The 18,963-nt window shown below is 41.2% G+C and overlaps 1 protein-coding gene and 1 non-coding gene across 2 annotated transcripts in view; both read right to left on the bottom strand.

Annotated features, from left to right (window-relative positions):
• LOC148862103 (ubiquitin C-terminal hydrolase 15-like) overlaps positions 1 to 16,151 on the bottom strand; it is a 35,714-nt gene extending 19,563 nt beyond the window's left edge. The window contains 11 exon segments of the mRNA XM_088941158.1: positions 2,351 to 2,435; positions 2,560 to 2,717; positions 2,841 to 2,964; positions 3,149 to 3,311; positions 3,418 to 3,503; positions 9,815 to 9,903; positions 9,999 to 10,156; positions 10,251 to 10,704; positions 10,802 to 11,255; positions 14,092 to 14,444; positions 15,927 to 16,151. Of these exon segments, the coding sequence (XP_088797284.1) occupies positions 2,351 to 2,435; positions 2,560 to 2,717; positions 2,841 to 2,964; positions 3,149 to 3,311; positions 3,418 to 3,503; positions 9,815 to 9,903; positions 9,999 to 10,156; positions 10,251 to 10,704; positions 10,802 to 11,255; positions 14,092 to 14,378 (2,058 nt within the window). The 5' untranslated portion in view covers positions 14,379 to 14,444; positions 15,927 to 16,151.
• Positions 16,152 to 18,167: 2,016 nt separating this feature from the next.
• On the bottom strand, positions 18,168 to 18,254 carry LOC148862102 (small nucleolar RNA snoR14). Its single transcript, XR_016095384.1, has one exon. It is a non-coding gene; the product is annotated as a small nucleolar RNA snoR14 (small nucleolar RNA).
• Positions 18,255 to 18,963: the final 709 nt, after the last annotated feature.

Raw genomic sequence — 18,963 nt, 5'->3', positions numbered from 1 at the left:
CTGAATCAACGAGGATCAGTACTGGTTTTCCCACTACCCACGCTTGCAACTGCATAGTTTGAGAGGTTTTTATTCCTGTGATCGTGTGGAGAGAAATTTCAGGTTCTAATGAAGAGGGTACATCCTCGTCCTCCTCTTGCTCATCCACCAGGAGGCAGAAGAGTCTCTTGCACCTGTGTCCCGCCGAATAGAGATCGTCACAATTGAAACACCGTCCCCTTGCCCGGCGTTTTGCCATCTCATCCCTAGGCAAGCGCTTAATGGGGGGTGCCACCACGCTGCTTCCCACACTGGCCGATCTGGAAACGTTGCTCGTATGTGACTTCTGTTCTCGTCTGGCTGCAGAAGATGGGGTCGTACCAAGTGTTTTCGGGGATGCCCATGTTGTCAGAGACCGCCCCATACTGAAGGTTCCACGGTTGAGTTGCAGCTTGCGCTCAAAAGCGCGAGCCAAATTCATAGTCGTAACCAGGTTGGGGGGATTTTGTATCTCCACATCCACCCTCAAGGTTTCGGCTAACCCTGCGGTGAACATGTCAACTTGCTAGTCTGGTCGTACCGATGATGCTCTTGCAAGGAGGGTCTGAAACTGGCACTGGTATCAGCCACCGTTCCCGTCTGTTTGAGGTTGATTAATTCGCCTAATGGGTTGCTTGTTAAAGGGGGCTCGAATCTGAGTAGGCAGTAGGATTTGAATTGGGTCCAACTGAGCCCGGGTTCCTCCTGCTCTAATCTATAAAACCAGAGTTGCGCCTCCTCCGTCATATGGAATGCGGCCAAGCTTACCTTGTCTCTGTCCGCTGTCCGTCGGTTGCGGAAGAACTGCTCACATCTGTACAGCCATCCCAACGGATCTCCAGCACCGTTATAGGAAGGGAACTCCAGCCTGCTGTATTGGGGAACGATCGCGGCTACCTGGGCGACGACTTGTCGCTCGCCGAACGACTCTGCCGTGTCTGGTCGGCGGTCGTGTGTGGTTGCAGCCCCTTTTGGATTCCTCTCCTTGCTAGGAAAATAGAGCTCCATCATGCGCTTTAATTCTCGGACGTCTTCCTTGATCTTGCGCACCTCCGTGCTGTTTTCCACGAGCTTGTGCTCCAGTTCATGAACCCTAGTTGTCAACTGCTCAAGGTCACCCATGACGCCTTGCTCTGATGCCAAATTGTTAAGGGCCCATGAATAGGATCTCGTCATAGGTCGGTCAACGGGGAGAACCTCTTGTTCCCCCTTGTTCCTCCCTTTTCTTGAGGTACCTATCTTGGCGCCTTAATGGTGATTGTCCAAGAGATTGCCAACTCTCCTCTACTCTGTCTTGACTGAGAAATTCAATGCTTTATTGAATATCATTAGCTCCTTTAAATAGGAGATTACAAGAAGATAAGAATCCTACTTTTTGGAGGACTCCTACTGATCTATACTACTGAATTTAGATAAGAACACATAACAGATAAGACTCCCTACTAATCCATAGACTCCCTACTGATCTATACTACTGAAAACGGATAAGATAGACACTGAATTAGATAAGATGAGAACACTGAGATAAGATGAGAACACCCTTTACTATCGCTGTCGGCGGCAATACTGCTTCCCAATGAAGACGTCCATAACAATTCTCCTATAGACCATAATATTTAGCTGAGCTTAACAAGATTGTAATTCAGAATTTAAATGTGTATATACAGTTTCTAATATTAATGAAGTTGTGACCCAAGGTGAATTTGTTATTGGGATGAGTCGAGTTTATGCAAGAGCCTCGTGTTTGTTATTGGGATGATGTTTAACAAATCTATTGGTATTTGAAAAGTGCATTTGGACATGGACTGTTGTATAAATGGACACATAAGTAAAATGATATACATATGCTTATTGGGTAGGATCCCTTTTTGATAGAATGTCAAGAACAAGAAATTGTACCTTTTTGGAAGATAACCTTGCTAGAAACAAATGTGGACGCTAGGAGCAATGCTGAAGAACACAAAGTAGTTGCTCATACTACATGTGAATTGGTGCATAGTGAGGAGTGTTTTTGTCTTTTCAGTTAGCTTCATTTTGTATGGATGTGTATAGGGGTAATTAGGTCTTTCTACCTTTTGATTCTGATGGAGAGAATAACTTTTTTTTGTCTCCCACATTTTCTCACCTTATTTTTGTTCTCTTTTTTCTTCTCTACTATTAAGTCCAAAATCTATTGAAACCAGCACGCTAAGATTCATAAGAAACTAAGCAGAAATAAAGCAAAGTAAACAGAATCTCAATCTGGGATGTAGAAGCTCAAGTTTTTATCACACAAAACTCAGGAAACCAGCATAGCATGATAGAACTTTTGTTCAAACTACTTAAAAATTACCTGGAATCTCTTCAAAACTATTGTCAAGATATTTGGTGCCTCATGTATACTCAATTGCTTTCGGGCTTTAACATATGTTGCACACCTTTTATTGAAATGTCAAAACATGCAAAAGATTGCAGATTATTCAACTTGAGATAGCTATGGAGAATGGACACAATCCGCAGGATATGGAATGAATTACTAAGATGCACATAATGTCATCTAACCTTCCACATCTGTACATGTTTTCTCCATCCAAATCCTCAGCTGCAGTGAATTGAGCAAGTGCATCCTCCAGTGACTCAACCCAACCAAGTATCTCCAATGTAAGATCCATTATATTCTCATATCGTTCAGATTCATGATGACATCTCAGACACTTGACCTGGTTGCAGTCAAACAAACTTAATGTTGATCTAAATATGAGCAGGATAGCATTAAAACATAGAGGCATCATCACTATGGAGTTTCATAGAAATTAAAAGAAAAAGATGATAATGATAATCACTTTTGATCTGAGACTACCACCAAAAGTATGTTGTATGAAGGTTGTTTCTTGCAATCTTGAATCAACATGCTTCTCACCACCCACTGCCTCAAGGCATATAGATTGCATGGAAGTAACTAGAAGCCTGAATAAAGACCTTATTAGAAATAGAAAGGTCTTGTGAAACAACCAAAAACTGAACAAAAAGATTACCAATTGTTGGCTGAATGCAAATCTAAAATTGAATTTGGATCCCTATGCTTTTATGGAGGAATTCAGAGACGCAGACCACACATCTGAATGACACTGGCCTGTGCATCTTCACAAACCTTAAAAATTCATGAGCATCTTCCTGACTACCACCACCCATTTGAGAACCAATATTCCGCATATGCAAAAGGATTCTGTTAGGAGACAAAGGGCCTCCAGCTTCTCCCAACATCATTACATGCTGCTCAAGTTCACACATGAGACACCAATCTTTCACAAAGCCTAACATATACAGAATAGATAAGAAGTTATCTATATTCTTAAATAATATAGCATCATGCCATTTACAAATTTTAGGAGCATTGATATAAAAAATGCAAGCACATACAGGTTCTTGAATGTGATTTCTGAAGAAGGTAGATAATAAGAGGTTTTGTGCAGGTCAAACATTGCAATACAGCATTTGCATAGCAACTGCAAGATTAAAACAAAGAAAAAAGGTAGGGAAGTCAAATATAGAAGCATAGAAAGATGGTAAGAATTAGATGACAACAGAAAAGGTTACCTTTTATGCTTTAACCTTGGACAACTATATTTCACATTTTAAATTTACTTTTCCACTTTAAATTTAGACATGTAAGCAAGAAAACAGCTATATATGAAAACAAGGTGTCAAAAGTGAGGAACTGAACAAACATCTCAATTCTCAAACAATGACCAAGTCCTGTGGCAATCTTACACATGACTCTCTCCAAGAATCAAAATATCGACACGATACACCCCATATTGAGCATATTTGTATCCAGGGTCATGGATACACCAATATACACATGGTTTAGGGGTTTTGAAAGTTTATGATGATAGAAGGTATCCCTCTTAGGCTGATAAAATAAAAAATAAAAATAAAAGCAAGAGTATCGGTCTATAAAGACACACCAATACCCAATTTTTGGCATCGGTGTGTATCAATATTTTGATCCTTAAGACCTTGACCCTTTCTAAATTTGAAGTTATTTTCTTGATAAAAGTAAGAGAAAAGAACCTTTCTACTTATTGTACAGTCAAAAGATTGGGCTGGATGCAACAACCTTTCTATTTGTTGTAGGGTGACCCAATAATAATAAAAAAATAAGGTAAAAGGAAAATATTGCCATATGACGAGTTGATCATTAGGCTGAAGTAGACTGGAACAGTAGCAGAATACCAACTCGAGTTTGAACGGATGGCGACCAGGGTGCGCGACTAGCCAAAGAAGGCTTTAGTGGGGTGTTCTGTGGGAGGACTCAGAGAGGATATCCGCCTAGAAGTGAGAGCACTCTGTCCGGCGACTGTCATGGCTACCGTGGGATTGGCTCGCTTGCAAGAAGAGAGAATTGATAACCTTCGTCGAGCTAGTAAACAGCCCTACCCAATCTTGAAGACTCCTCCACGAGTCGACCAATTGACCATGAAACCGGTTGGTGATCCTCCTAAGCCCATACTGCCCCAGCCCACTATGCCTTTCAAGCGCTTCCCTTGGGCTGAAATGCAAGCCCAATGCAAGAAAGGCCTCTGTTATAACTATGATGACAAATTTGGACCGGGCCATAAATGTCGGTTCCAGCGGGTATTTCTCCTACAAACAGAGGAAGAGCCGGCCAGAACCTGACGGGGCCGAGATTTCCTTACATGCCCTCATGGGCCTCAACTCTCTCCGTTCCATGCGAGTAGAAGGGAAATTGATGGGCCAAAGTGTGATGATTTTAATTGACAGTGGCTCCACCTTGAGTTTCATCACTTGTCGTTTGGCAAAGCAACTAGGTATGACCATACAACCCACCCCTCTCTTTTCAATTCATGTGGCTAATGGGAGTCAAATGTCATGTAATTGTGTATGTAAGAAAGAGAAAAATCTCATACGAGGCCATAATTTCGTGGTGGATCTCCATCCATTGGATTTTCTGACGGCTAATGTTATTTTGAGGGTTCATTGGTTGCGTGGTTTGGGCCCAAATGACAATGGATTTTGATCAGAATGGCCAATCTTGTCATCTACAAGGGGTGCAGCCTTCAGGCCCTCGAAGTGACACTTTAACCTCCAAAGCTGTTGGCCAACCCATATTTATGCACCTGGGCCTTTGACACACAGTCCCAATTTTGGACAACCAGGGTTGTGTCCGCCCCACGAAAGTCCAACAAGGGGCCCTACGATCGATACTCGATCAGTTTGTTGATTTGAGGAGCCGAACCAATTACCCCCCTCCCGGACTCATGATCATCAGATACCTCTTACCTGGCTCTAATCCCGCAAATGTGAGGCCATATAGATACCCTTACTTTCAGAAGTTGGAAATTGAGAAGGTAGTAAGAGAGTTATTGGAAAAAGGACATATACAGACCAGCACCAGCCCTTTTTCATCTCTCGTGCTCTTAGTGAAAGACGGTAGTTGGTGCTTGTAGATTACCAGGCCTTAAATCAGATTACTGTGAAGGACAAGTTTCCTATACCCCTCATTGACGAACTACTTGATGAGTAAGGAGAGGCACGGGTGTTCTCCAAATTAGACCTGCGCTCCGGGTATCATCAAATCCAGGTCCACCAGGCCTGAAACTCACCCTCACAACTTTGAGGAGAAATCAGTTACATGATAAAATGACAAAGTGCTCTTTTGGGCAAGGACAAATTCAGTACCTTGGACATGTGGTTGCAGCGTCAGGTCATGGCAGATCTAGAGAAGGTAGAAGCCATTCAGAAGTGGCCCAAGCCCACTACTGTAAAAGCACTGCAAGGCTTCCTTGGGCTTACAGAATATTACAGGCGCTTCGTTAAGGGGTATGGGCTTATGGCCGCCCCACTAACGCGTCTATTGAAGAAAGATTCATTCAGGTGGACTGAGGAAACCCAACGGGCTTTTGAAGAATTGAAGACAACAGTTTCTAGCCCTCCAGTCCTCACTCTTCCGGACTTCTCTCAACCCTTTGAAATAGAATGTGATGCTTCGGGTGTAGGGGTAGGGGGCCGTCTTGATGCAAAAAGGGCAGCCCATTGCTTATTTCAGCAAGGCTCTCTCAGTAACTCACCAAAATCAGTCCACTTATATTAAGGAAATGACGGTTGTAGTGATGGCAGTGCATAAATGGCGTGCATACCTCTTGGGACGCCAGTTTGTTATTAGAACAAACCAACGGAGTTTGAAGTATATAGCATAACAAAGGGTGCACACTCCAGAGCAGCAAAAATGGCTTAGTAAACTGATGGGCTTTGACTACCTCATAGAGTATAAGCCAGGGCCCGCAAACAAAGTGGCCAACGCATTGTCACGAGTAGAAGAGTTAGCCCAGCTAACCTGCTCTCAGCCCTGCTTCCCTTTATTTGAAGCTATACAACAAGAAGTCAGGTCCGATCCACAGTTGCAGATCATTAGAGATAAGTGGAATCAAGACCCATCCCAAGTTGTTGGTTACCATATTGTGGGGCCTGATCTTTTCTTCAAGGGTCGGTTTGTTGTAGACCTGAATTCGGCCCACAAAACTGAACTATTAAGGTTATTTCATGACTCCGCTTTGGGAGGACACTCAGGGGTGCTACGGACCATAAAGAGGCTCAGCAGCCACTATCATTGGGTAGGAATGCGTAAGGATGTATTACAATATATATCCGAATGTCAAACCTGCCAGCAACAGAAATACTCATCACAGTCTCCCGTTGGCCTTCTACAACCTCTCAGAATTCCAGATCAGGTGTGGGAAGACCTTTCCATGGACTTCATCACGGGTCTTCCCCGTTTTGCAGGAAAGGCGGTTATCATGATAGTGGTTGACCATCTCACCAAGTACAGCCATTTCTCTGCATTACCTCACCCATACACCGCAGCTATGGTGGCTGACATCTTCATCCGGAACGTAGCCAAGCTGCATGGGACCCCAAGATCCATTGTCTCAAACCGGGACCCTGCTTTCTTGAGTTCATTTTGGAAAGAATATTTCTGCTTGCAAGGAACCCAATTGCACCCTTCCATGAGTTATCACCCACAAACTGACGAGCAAACTGAAGTTCTCAATCGTTGTTTGGAGGCCTACCTTAGATGTTTCGCAGGAGAAAAAGCCTAGACAGTGGGCTCACTAGCTCCCATGGCTCTTTATTGGCTTAGATGTTTGGAGGCCTACCTTAGATGTTTGCATTCAGCAAACTGAAGTTCTCAATATTTCTGCTTACAACCTCGCAGAATACTAGTACAACTCGACCTATCAGTCGGCTGTTGGAATGACAACCTTCAAGGCTCTTTATGGTAGAGAACCTCCTCCCATATTACCTTATGAGTATGGGTCATCCAATGTGACAGAAGTGGAGACTCGTCTGATTGCAAGGGATGAGATCCTTAGATTGCCCAAATCCAATTTGGCAAAGGCCCAGCAGAGAATGAAGACCCACTATGACGCTTACCACCGCCAATTGGAATTTCAGGTGGGTGACTTTGTTTATCTCAAGCTCCAACCTTACTGCCAGATCTCAGTGGTGATACGGGCTTGACACAAGTTAGCACCCAGGTATTATGGGCCTTATAGGGTTCTGGAAAGAGTGGGCCCGGTTGCTTACCGGTTGGAGCTCCCCACTACCTCAAAGTTGCATCCAGTATTTCACATCTCACTTCTTAAAAAGGCAGTGGGGAATCAGACCCGTCTCACCCAACTTACCCCGGTTCACTGAAGAAGGGGACCTTGACACTAAGCCTATAAGAATTGTGGATTTCCGTTGGGTTCAACAAGGTGGTCAGGTTGTGCCCAAAACCAAGGTAGAGTGGGTTGGGCTTCCTCCAGAAGATGCCACTTAGGAACCTTATCTTAGGCTGAATGAAAGGTTTCCAAACCTAGACCTTGAAGGCAAGGTCAATGTTAAGGGGGGAGGAATTGTTGGAGCCCAAACACCCCCTTCGAACCCAACTGCAGGTGTGGAGTAGACCATAGTTTTCAAGGCGCCAAGGCGAGGCTAGGCGACTAGGGGGCGCCTTGTCACCTAGTCGCCTAGGCGATGTATTTTTTATGTTAAAAGCATAGATCCTAGGGTAGTTCCCTAGGTACCATAATCATATTTCTTTAATAATCATTCATAAGAAGAAAAGGAAGAAGGAAAATAAAATTCAAAAAATATAGGGGCTGAACCCTTATTTTTGTTATAGGAAAAGAAGAAAATAAAAAGTATTGGTAGTAGTAGTAGTAGTAGAAGAAGTAGAAGAAGTAGAAGAAGAATATATGGAAGAGGGGTCAAGGTCAGGTGAGGTGGGTGAGTAAGCTTGCCAGGGGCAGTGCTGGAGGTATTCGTAATGCAACCTAATTTCTTCTCATGTTGGTGAGTTTGCAGTGTCGATGGTGTTGGAGTTGGAGGGTGGATTCCAAGGGCTTTTTACTAATGCATATGGTTCCATGGAAAGTGGGGAGAGGGAGAGGCTGTGGGAAGATCTGTCAGAAGCCAGAGGTAACTCCAATTTGCCTTGGGTTATTGGAGGAGACTTCAATGTGGTGAGGTTTGAGGAGGAAAATTGGTGAATTGGAATCAGGTACATGTTCCTAAGGAGAACGGGGGCTTGGGGATCAGGAAGCTAAAGTTGTTTAATTTGGCTCTTTTAGGAAAATGGATTTAGAGATTTGAGACTGACAGTGGGGTTTGGGTAACCACTACTCAGATGAACTCCTTAGGCTGCTCCACGTGGAAGAAAGTTATGGAAGCTCTCCCTTGGTTTAACAGAGGTCTGTCTCCAAAGGTGGGAAATGGGAACAGGCTGAGGTTCTGGAAGGACATTTGGTGTGACAATAGACCTCTTGCTGAAGTATTCCCCCAGTTATTTCAAATTGCTGAAAACCAGAATGACTCAGTGGCTAGGGGTGCAAGTCAGGTTGGCCCGAGTCAACAGTTTACATTGTTTTGGGCTTGGGCTTCGGGTTGGGTCCGTTAGAATTTTGACAAAATCCCAACCTTAACCTGCAAAAGTTGCACCCCTATCAGTGGCTAACTATTTTGAAGTGAGTGACGGCACTATTGCTTGGTGCCCATCATTTAGAAAGCCATTCCAAGATTGGGAAATTGATCAAGTCTCTGAGCTTTTGGAGTTGCTGTACAGGCAATCCATAGACTTGTCGGCTGAGGATTCTTGGAGCTGGAAATACAGTGCTGATGGTTTATTCTCTGGTAGCTCTTTTGCTGGGTTGTTGAATCATGAATAAAGGAAGGTGTACCTGGAGAGTCATTCCTGCCACCATTTTCTGCACAGTCTGGTCTGAAAGAAATAGGAGGATCTTCCAAAATTATTTCCTGGGTTGCAGCGGCCAAGGGTCTCCAGAACTCAGTCCTTAACTCTCAATTGAGAACTAGGAATCTGTTTGAGCTATGATGTATTGCAGTGTGTTCTAGTGTGTATGGCTCCTTGTTTTGGGGGGCTGCTGTTGTAATTTGCAGTTCTATTTAATAAAATTCTACATTACCTCTTCTCAAAAAAAAAAAAAAAAAAAAGTTAAGTGCTAATAATTTAACAATGGATATGGCCAGAACCGAATGGCAAAACAGGATTCATGTAGCTGACCCAATATAGTTGAGATAAGGCTTAGGTGATGATGATGATGATGATCATTGTGATCATGATGACTTATTTGGGGAACTAGTTGTGAAATAGTCAATAAAAAGCAAAGGGTAGGTAAGAAGCTAGACTACAAAAAAGGGTGCTTGGTACATTTCTGTTTTATAACATTCTTATAAAAATCTAGTAAAATATTTGATTGTTCATAGATTAAAAAAAAAAAGATTATGAGGTTACCTGTTCCCACAGTTTAAAAGGCCTCTAGGATACAAGTCCCAGATTTCACATTGAAAGAACTTTACAAATTCCTCATAAGGGAAAAGAACCTGAGCCATTAAATTGTCAGAGAATAAACGGGTTACTATGTATACCTAGAAATAGAAAATAGCTGAATAGACAATTCTCTTGTCAAGGATTACACCTTATTTCTCTTATGAGTATCTCTAGTAGCCCCTGTAACACCCTGTCTAGAAACTTTAGGTGACTTCTTTAGGCCCATCATCTTCATAATTCCAGTATCTGATACACCATTGCTGTTCTGTGCACGGACATCCATCAAAGCATTCACTTGATGGATTTCTGCATAAAAGCAAGAGAATTAGCAGTGATAAAATCATGCTAGTTTAGAAGAATACATCCACATAGATCTTGAAAAGAAAATGGCACAACCCACTTGATTCATTTGCTGTGTTCTCCTTTCTCCCTACACCTGAGTATGCATTTTCCCTTTCTAGTTTGAGCACAGATTTTGGTGAGCTATAACTTTTTGGTTCTGAAGGGTGTAAGATACCCTTAAGTTTTCTGCTTGACTTGACAGAAATTATTTCAGGGGAAGAGTTCAAGTATGATGATTCATCATTAGAAGTCAATCCTTCCCTAAGGAAATTATCATTGTTCAAGGTGAAGCCCTTCTCAGTTTCACCCAAGTTTGTCTTATTCTTCTCTAAGGAGTTTGAGATAGGGGAGTCAATGCCTGTCTGAAATATGCATCCATTTTCTCCTCTTAACTTGTGACTTTCATGATTAGTGCTTCTAGGAACACTCCTTCCATGAATGACCACAGGACTGTTGGCATGGTGTTTCCAGGAAGGTTCTTCTGAAGATACAACTAAATCATCGTTTCCTAACTGAAACCATGAAAGAAATGCAAAAGTAAGGAGATGCATCAAAATTGCAGAAAAAGGAATACAATCTTTAAGGAAACACAACTTAAATTACAAGAACCTTATGCCTCAAAGAAATCTCCTTCAAGGATATAATATTAGGCAGTGTTGGATCAGTAACCCTACTATTGTAGGCTTCTTGAGAAGATCCATGTGATGCAACATCCTCTCTTCTTGAGCATTCTCTTTTGGATCTACTAGAAACCTGCTTGTCTAGCAGCTTTCCCTCGAGCAAAGAAACCTCAGATGCATTAACCGCAGTAGTAGTGGTAGTGGTAGAAGCAATAGCTGTGTTAATAGGAGCATGATTTGGTTTATCTGGAGAGGTGATTTCTTGCTGCTTAATTTCATATCCATAGAATAGCTTATTCAAGTTTTCATTTAGTAAAGTCCTCTGGTCAACAGAGTCTTCAACTGAGACAGGCTTAGGAGATGAATTTGAGCCAGGGGCCCCCAATTGGTAGCAATCTTGCCTATGACCTTGCCTCCAGTGAAGTATTTGACATTTACCAGAACTGCACATAGGTGATTGATTCAGCAATCATGGAAAGCAAATTGAGAAAGTCCATATGATGTAATAAGATCAATTTAAAAGTTATATGTTCACAATAGATGAAGACAAGTCTACTTGTACTTATGTGCTTTGCCTTGTTTTGAAAAGGTAAAATAATTTTATTAATAATCATGAAACATGCTACACGGGAGAGGCACAAGATTATGCCTTCCTTACTGGAGCAATAAACACATCAACCATTGCACAAATAAACAGACTACAAAATCTGAATAGAAGACAGATGAGAGAGATCATTAGTAGCAGCCACCCAAGATCCAAGCTTGCAGCTCACAAATCTAGAGAGATCCTCCTCAGATCTATATTTGTTTTTTGAAAATTCTATAATTCCTCTCAGTCCAAATAGACCACATTACTGCAGATGCACCATTCCCCAAATCAATTTCACTTGCTTGCTCAAACCCTGAGGTTGCCTCCATGAAAGCAGATCACATACTGTTCAAGGTGTAACCCTACAAAGCTTTGCAGCTCTAAGAAAATACATTCAGATTCTATATGCCACAGGACAATGAATAAGAAGGTGATCCACCTGCAGAAGGTCATGACCACACAACACACAAGATTGGTCTTGAATCTGAATGCCTCTTCTACTCAAGTTATCTTTAGTAGGGCACTACCCAAAAGCAGCAGACCACAACAAAAAAAACTTTTTAAGGCACAGCTGATCTCCAAATGAACTTATGGATGAAAGTACTTCAGCTAGCATAACTGAGATGATTGGCAAATGATCCAACTGAGAAAATGCCACTTCTATACCATTTCCAGCACCATTGATCCTGTTGCCCCTCTCTAACTCATTGGGAGCTCAAGATTTGTAGCAGCTCTACCACACTCCCAACTCCCAATCTTGCAAGTGCCTTCTAAAGGTGGGGCTCCAGACCACACTATCACCCTGTCTGTGGTAAACCTCAGCCAGACAACCACCATGATCTCTTTATTTGTAAGCTAACTGAAACAATTGCAGGTATCTGGTCAAAGGGCCCATCAGTGCACCAACTATCCTGCCAGAACCTCAATCTATTTCCACCCCAAAGTCTGTAAGAGATGTCACCTGAAAAGACACTATACACTTTGGAGATGCTTTTCCATACCAAAGTGGAAAGTTCCATAGGAAGAAAGAGAATCATTTTAGGTCCAGTCTCCCCAAGAAACCCCATATTTTTTGCAGTTAATTTCCTCCACTAAGCCTTTCTTTCAACACCAAACCTCCAAGCCCACTTCCCTAGCAAAGCCACATTAAAATCCTTGATTCTTCTAATACCAGGCCCACCTTCAGCAATAAGAAGTCATCTGATTTTTTTTCAAAAAAAAGTGACATCTGATCCCACCTAGCCAAGAGGATCTTATTTTCTTCCTGCCAACCCCTCCACAGAAAGTCCTTTTCCAACTTTCAATTTTCTTAGCCACTTTAGAGAGAACAAGGAGCAAGGATAAATAACAGGTTGGTAAACTAGCCAATATACTTTTAGTCAAACTAGACAATTTGCTTTCCAAGAGAACATCCTTTTTTTATCAGTAAAAATGATTAATTTATTAATGGGAGTAAAAATTACAACAGCTTGGGGATCCATCCCCCCGGAAATACAAATGTCAAAAAACTAAATTACAACAGAGCCCAGAATAACTGCAGGCCAAAACCCCTTGCTTTGCTAGTGTATCGGCCATCCCATTAGCTGTCCTGCGAATCCAATTGAAGGAGGCATTCAGGTCCCCTCTCTTATAGAATATGGACAAAAATGCTGATATATTTGGGGTGGAAATGGATCCTGAGTGATATTAAGAGTTTTCTGGCTGCATGGGATCTAAAAGGTCCGAGTAAAGCTGGCAAAGTGGCATGGAGTATTACTCCAGCAGCTATATTATGGGTAGTGTGGGGGTGAGAGGAATGCTTAGATATTTGAAGGGAAACAGAGCTCAGTAGATAAGATTACTAGGAAGGCAATGGGCATGGTCTTTTCATGGTTGGCAAGTCAAAAATTATTTAAAGAAAAAAAACTATAATTTCTTTAATAGGGATGCTATTTTTGTAAAGTTATGCAATGTGGTTTCAGATGCAAAGTCATACTTTGATAGCTATTTATCATTTGTACAGAGTAATCCTGTACTTTTTGGTTTTTTTAATGAAATACTTCACCTTATAGTTTTTGCGGAAAAAAAAAAAAAAGAACACTTAAGGAGAAAGGGTTTACATAAAGAAAATATATGGAAGGTTTGAAGATTTGATTGCCCAATTATTGGATCCCCAAGGATTCTCAATGAGAACTTATATGGGTAAAAAACATAAAGTCCATAGGTGGAGCTCTTGATAGGTGGCATAGACTCGCTGAAGCACATTATATAGGTGAAGACCATAAATGTCTACAAGATCCATTTGGAGCTACCAACAAGTGGTATAGACTCAAGTAAAGCACACATAATGAGCTAGAATTCTTTAAGCCTTCGAATCTAAGGATCAATTTGATTAGAAGTTAGTGGTTAAAGGTATTCAGCACATTCACATGACATAAAGTTGGAGAAGCAATTACACAAGTATGCGAATGAACTATTAACTAGATGAGCCCTGTACTCCTATACAGGAGTTGGTTAGAGAATTAGCATTACCTACCTTGTACACTAACAGATGCAGATGAAAGAAATTAAAGATTTCCAAGCAAAATGTCGGAGATGGAAATTCCCCATATATATATGTGTGTGTATATATATATATATATAAAGGATACAAGTAAAATTAAAGAAAGGAATTTGATCATGTAGCTCAAAAAAAAAAAACCTAGGCATACCAGTATCTAACAGATTTGCATCTGGAACAGCGAGTGATGGCTGGACTAAAGCATCTCGCACACTCGTGAAACCCAATCTTTGAAGATGGCAAAGTAGGGATAACACTTGCAGTAGCCATTGCTTCTACGCGGAGATCCTCTTCAGCTGCCAACTGAGCAAGCAGGCTTATCCTCTCCTTCTTCTTTGCAGACTCATTCCACTTTCCAAGTAAAATGTAAGTAACCAAAGGAAGCACAACCAATACCAAAAACAAGGCAGGTATATCAGCTTCCCTTGGCTCAAGCATGTCCCCCCCAACATACTCATGTCCAGCTTCTTCTTAAAACAGCTTCTCACAAATTCAAGACTCTGCCTTCAGTATTTAACAAATAAAATAATTTTTTATCATGCATATTTGTTTGTTGGTCCACAATAGTGAAAAACTTTGGCATAAGTTTTAATTCTAGATACAATTAATTTTAAACAACCATCAACAACCAAAATCCTCTAAAAATCTCTCTCCATACCATAAGTTAATGAAAAAACTGAATTAAGAAAAAGAGTAATGTCCAAAAAAGTCGGTTCCTTATGCCTTTCCTGACAGATCTGACGAATTCCAGGTGCACCAAGACTCAATCCCATGAGAAATGAGATGGGGTGAAAAAAACAACAACAAATTCATTCTCATTCTTCCTTTCTTTCTTTCTTTTTCCATCTTTTCTTTATCTCCAGCAGGATGCATGTGAAAAGGGATTTAAAGCAGAGGGGGGTACAAAGAGAAACAAGAACAATAAGAGGAAATACCACTACTTGAACGATAATAAGAGGAGGAACCATTAAATTGCATATCTATTTTACCAAAGAGTAGCCAATTATCATCAAAATACACAAAAAAAAATAATGAGAAAGGATGCAATTCTTATGGCTAATAAAAGCCATCTTATGTATATGCAATTTAGAAAACCCAAGACCCAAGCACATCCCCCAATTACTAAGTTACATATGAAAGGTTGTATGCTCTCATCTTTTAAATCATGAAGTGCAAGACATCTACACTAGCTTTCAATGCTTAACAGCAACTGCTGAAAGGGCTAAATGATAAACAAAGCCCGTGCAGAAAAGTGAATCTTAGCACAAAACCAACTCAATTGACTTCATCTGCTTCCCTAAAAATGTACGAAGAAAACATATTTTGGGGTAAGTAAAAGGCAATCGATCTCCTCTTTTCTTATTGAAAATGAGAATAAAACATGAAAACAATCAATTTTGATATAAAAGTGAAAAAAAAAAAACAGATTTTTGCAATATATTTAATGGCCAGGCGGTAAGAGCAGCTAAACACCCAAATCTTCAATAATATGATTTTGAGAGATACCCATCTCATAAAAGTTTATCTGTTGACAACCTCATGAAGAAATGATCAACATTTCAAGGAAGCAGATGAGAAATACATCACTCACTCAGAGGATATGATTTGAATGAAGCATGACGAAAGCTACAACGCTTGAGCAAGCCATATCCCAACAGAGACCCATTTCAGAATGTCTCCCCTTTTGGACACTTGGCAGAGAAAAGCACATAGCTTTCAACAAAACCAGCAGTATAAAAAGCATTATCAAAGACCAGGATTCAATTATAAATATGACGAAAAAGAGAAAAATGTTGCTAGATTTCTCGAGGACTCGAACTCAAGAATATGAACTTTTTGCAGAAGCCTAGCAAACTCCAATTTTTTTCACAGATTTCAGTTGTACAAACAAAACCCAGACAAATCCAGCATTTTCAGTGTGAGATTCAGAAACTAAAGAAAATTGGCGAGTCATAATAAAGTTAGTTAACTGTTCTTTATTCCTACCTTGTGCAAAGAAAAATCTACAAAAAGCCCAAGGCTTCAGCTTCTCTCTCTCTCTCTCTCTCTCTCTCTCTCTCTCTCTCTCTCTACAGCGACTCTGATTCTTGTTCAAAGACTCCCCAAGTCCCCCAAGCCCCAACAGCACCTCTCCTCTGCAGTTCTCTTCCTTCAGTCCCTCGTCAGCGCTCAACCTACTTACAAATAATGAAGAAATAGACAGAAAGAGAGGAGATATACAGTGCTCTTTTGAACATCAAGTATTGGCGGCACAAGCATCATATGCCCTACACGTGACCATTTGACTGCAATCAATGGCTACTGGTAAGGTCCAATCCGTCGCATGATAGAGACCGTGCAATTATCAGTAGACAATTCTCATAAAGCATTTCACCAGTTGATTCCTCACCGTACAAATAATGTAATGGTAAATGGCTGAATGGCTGCGATTTTGGCCTTTTCTTCATTTCTTGTATTTCTATTTTTTTTTTTGGGAAATTCTTTTGTTAAATACATTTTAATGATCAACTATATGATGGACGGTTCAGATAAATCATAGGATCCTTCCACGTGGCAAAAGGGGATGGTTTTGCCTAAATAAAATGCCAATTGACCCACCTAGGGCTGGGTCCATCTTGGACCCTGGCTGGCTCAAAGAGTGTTTCTTCATCAAAGGCAGATACCAGAAACCTGGTCTGGTCAAAGTCAAACTGTCAAAGAGTCCCGTGAAAGGTAAAAGTTGCCAACTGTGGGAGGTTTGGCTCGATTGGTATCTCTTTCTGGTTATAAGTTATAACAGAGGTTCCTGTCTTAACTTAACCTGTACAGTTGTAATTGGGTTGGGTTTGAATCCGATTTAACAACATCCAGATCCGATCTGATCAACTAATAAAACACTGAGGTTTGAGCTTAAGTTTGTGTTTATGCTCGGCCTAGGCCCAAGCCCACAAATTTCTGGGTCGGGCCTGGGCCCAACATTTCAAGCACAATCTGGGCCTGACTTACCCGCACGTATTTATATGTATATTATTCATACATTTTTATCAGTTATTTTATAGGGTAAATTATAAAAATCCCTTGTACTATGGGGTCTGTGATAAAGACTCTTTTATATTTTGTTTTGTGACAAAGACCCCTTCTGTTAGCTTTCGTTAAAATCTGTTATTGTAATATTTTTTAATCCCCATACTACCTTTAAAAAAAACATTGTTCATCTTCCCAACCTCGGTGGCGGACTTTCGAAGTCCTCTCTCGATTTCTCTCTTCCTCTTCCCCTTTCTCTCCTCCCTTTTTTTTCTCTATTTCCTCTATTTTTTTATGTCATAGTAGCAGAGGTAGCAATAGAAGGAATCGTATTCAGAACTGGTTGGTACTTGCATCTCCTGCTTAGCTTTTGGCGGAGTGCAAAATTCGTCATTGCATCTAGTCCTCTCAATTGAATCGCTGTAGCATCCTCGATAATCCCAATCCGGTCGTCCTTCACCACAAGCGAGAAAAGGGCAGTAATTGCACCCAATTTAACCATGGTGGCACGGTTGAGCGGGTAAAACGAGATACCAAAGAGGGCTTTAAGGGTGTCCTTCATCAACCTCGCAGGTGAATTGGAGTTCTAAATGATGTCGACAAGAGCGAAGATGATATCCCGCTTGGCTCCAATAATGAATCGATACTCATCAACGACGAGAAGGCTGTAAAGGGTCGCAGTGGCAATTTGAACAGTGGCAGGGATTGAAGTGGAGAGGCGGAGAACGTGGGAAAGCACACCAAGAAGGCCGCGAGTGGACATGAGCACATCGCGGTTGGAGATGGAGATGTTAAGAAGAGTAGCCACCGCGTTTTCCTGGGCGACGGTGGAGCCAGCTTCTATGGTTGTGGGTTGTGCCTCTAAGCCTCCCTAGCTCTCTCAGGTTGATTGATGCGAGGCCGATATAACCAGAGTTTGTTCATATAAATATGCATGCGCCTATAACTAGACACTCTTGAAGCTGAACATGACAAACTATGAATGCAGCTGGATGAGTAGGGCTGCTGAATGAGCAGTTTCGTAGAACCAAGAATGACACCAGAAAATCTCGCAATACTCCTAAAAGGATACAGAAAACAATAAATCCAAAATACGAAAAAAAAAAATTGAAAGCTGCAAATCAAAGAAAATCAAAACCCAAATAAATAAATTAAAAGAAAAAGAAACAAAACCTCCAATGGCGTGTTGGAAATGAATTCAAGGTGTTGGTTGTTGTGGAGAAAACGATCAAAACCTGTCAGGATTTTTTATTAACATCACACTAATAATTTCAGTGGATTGACAGACCATGAATTTCATCGCCACCTCGTCTTCTTCCAACATCCATCAACACACCATTAACCAGTGTTTTGAAATAAGGAAACTAAAGAGAGTGGAGAACAATCAGAAGGTAACCTTCTGCTATGAAGGTTAGAGTGAGGGAGAACGTTTATTTGACTGAAGCAATTGCCAAAGTTTATTATGAATGTTAGAGTAGCCACCATGTTTTCCTGTCGAATGGTTTTTTCTTTCATTTGGAAACTTCTAGCAAAACGTTCTCCCTCACTCTAACCTTCAGTCAACTTCTGAAATTGACTGAAGCAATTGCCGAATGGCGCCAGCTTCTTCTATGAAGGTTCTCCGCTCTCTCCGGCCACAATAGCGCCAGCTTCTGCTATGTATGTTAAGAAGAGAACCCATCTCCCTAATGGCACTAGCTTCTGCTATGAAGGAACGGCTATCTGGGTTGTGCTTGGAGATGAAATGAAGCTCGCAGATCGCCTCGGTTTGTTCTGAAACGAAACTTAGCCTTTGTACCAGAGAAAAACGGGAAGGGGAAGAAGAGAGACAGGGGAGAGAGAGGGAGGACTTCAAAAGTCTGCCTTCTTGCTTTTCGTGATCGTCAGGTCAAAGAAGATAAATAGTGTTTTTTTTTTAAGGATAGCATGGGGATTAAAAAATATTACAACGAAAAGGGATTTGTCTCATGGTCATAGTACAGGGGTCTTTGTAATTTGCCCTATTTTATATACACGTATT

The sequence above is a fragment of the Nelumbo lutea genome, chromosome 4, assembly GCF_056320005.1.
Source record: "Nelumbo lutea isolate HS-2025 chromosome 4, American lotus-T2T, whole genome shotgun sequence".
In the NCBI taxonomy this organism is placed as follows: domain Eukaryota; kingdom Viridiplantae; phylum Streptophyta; class Magnoliopsida; order Proteales; family Nelumbonaceae; genus Nelumbo; species Nelumbo lutea.
Note: the sequence above shows the minus strand (reverse complement) of the source record. Positions and strands in the feature narration are given on the sequence as shown.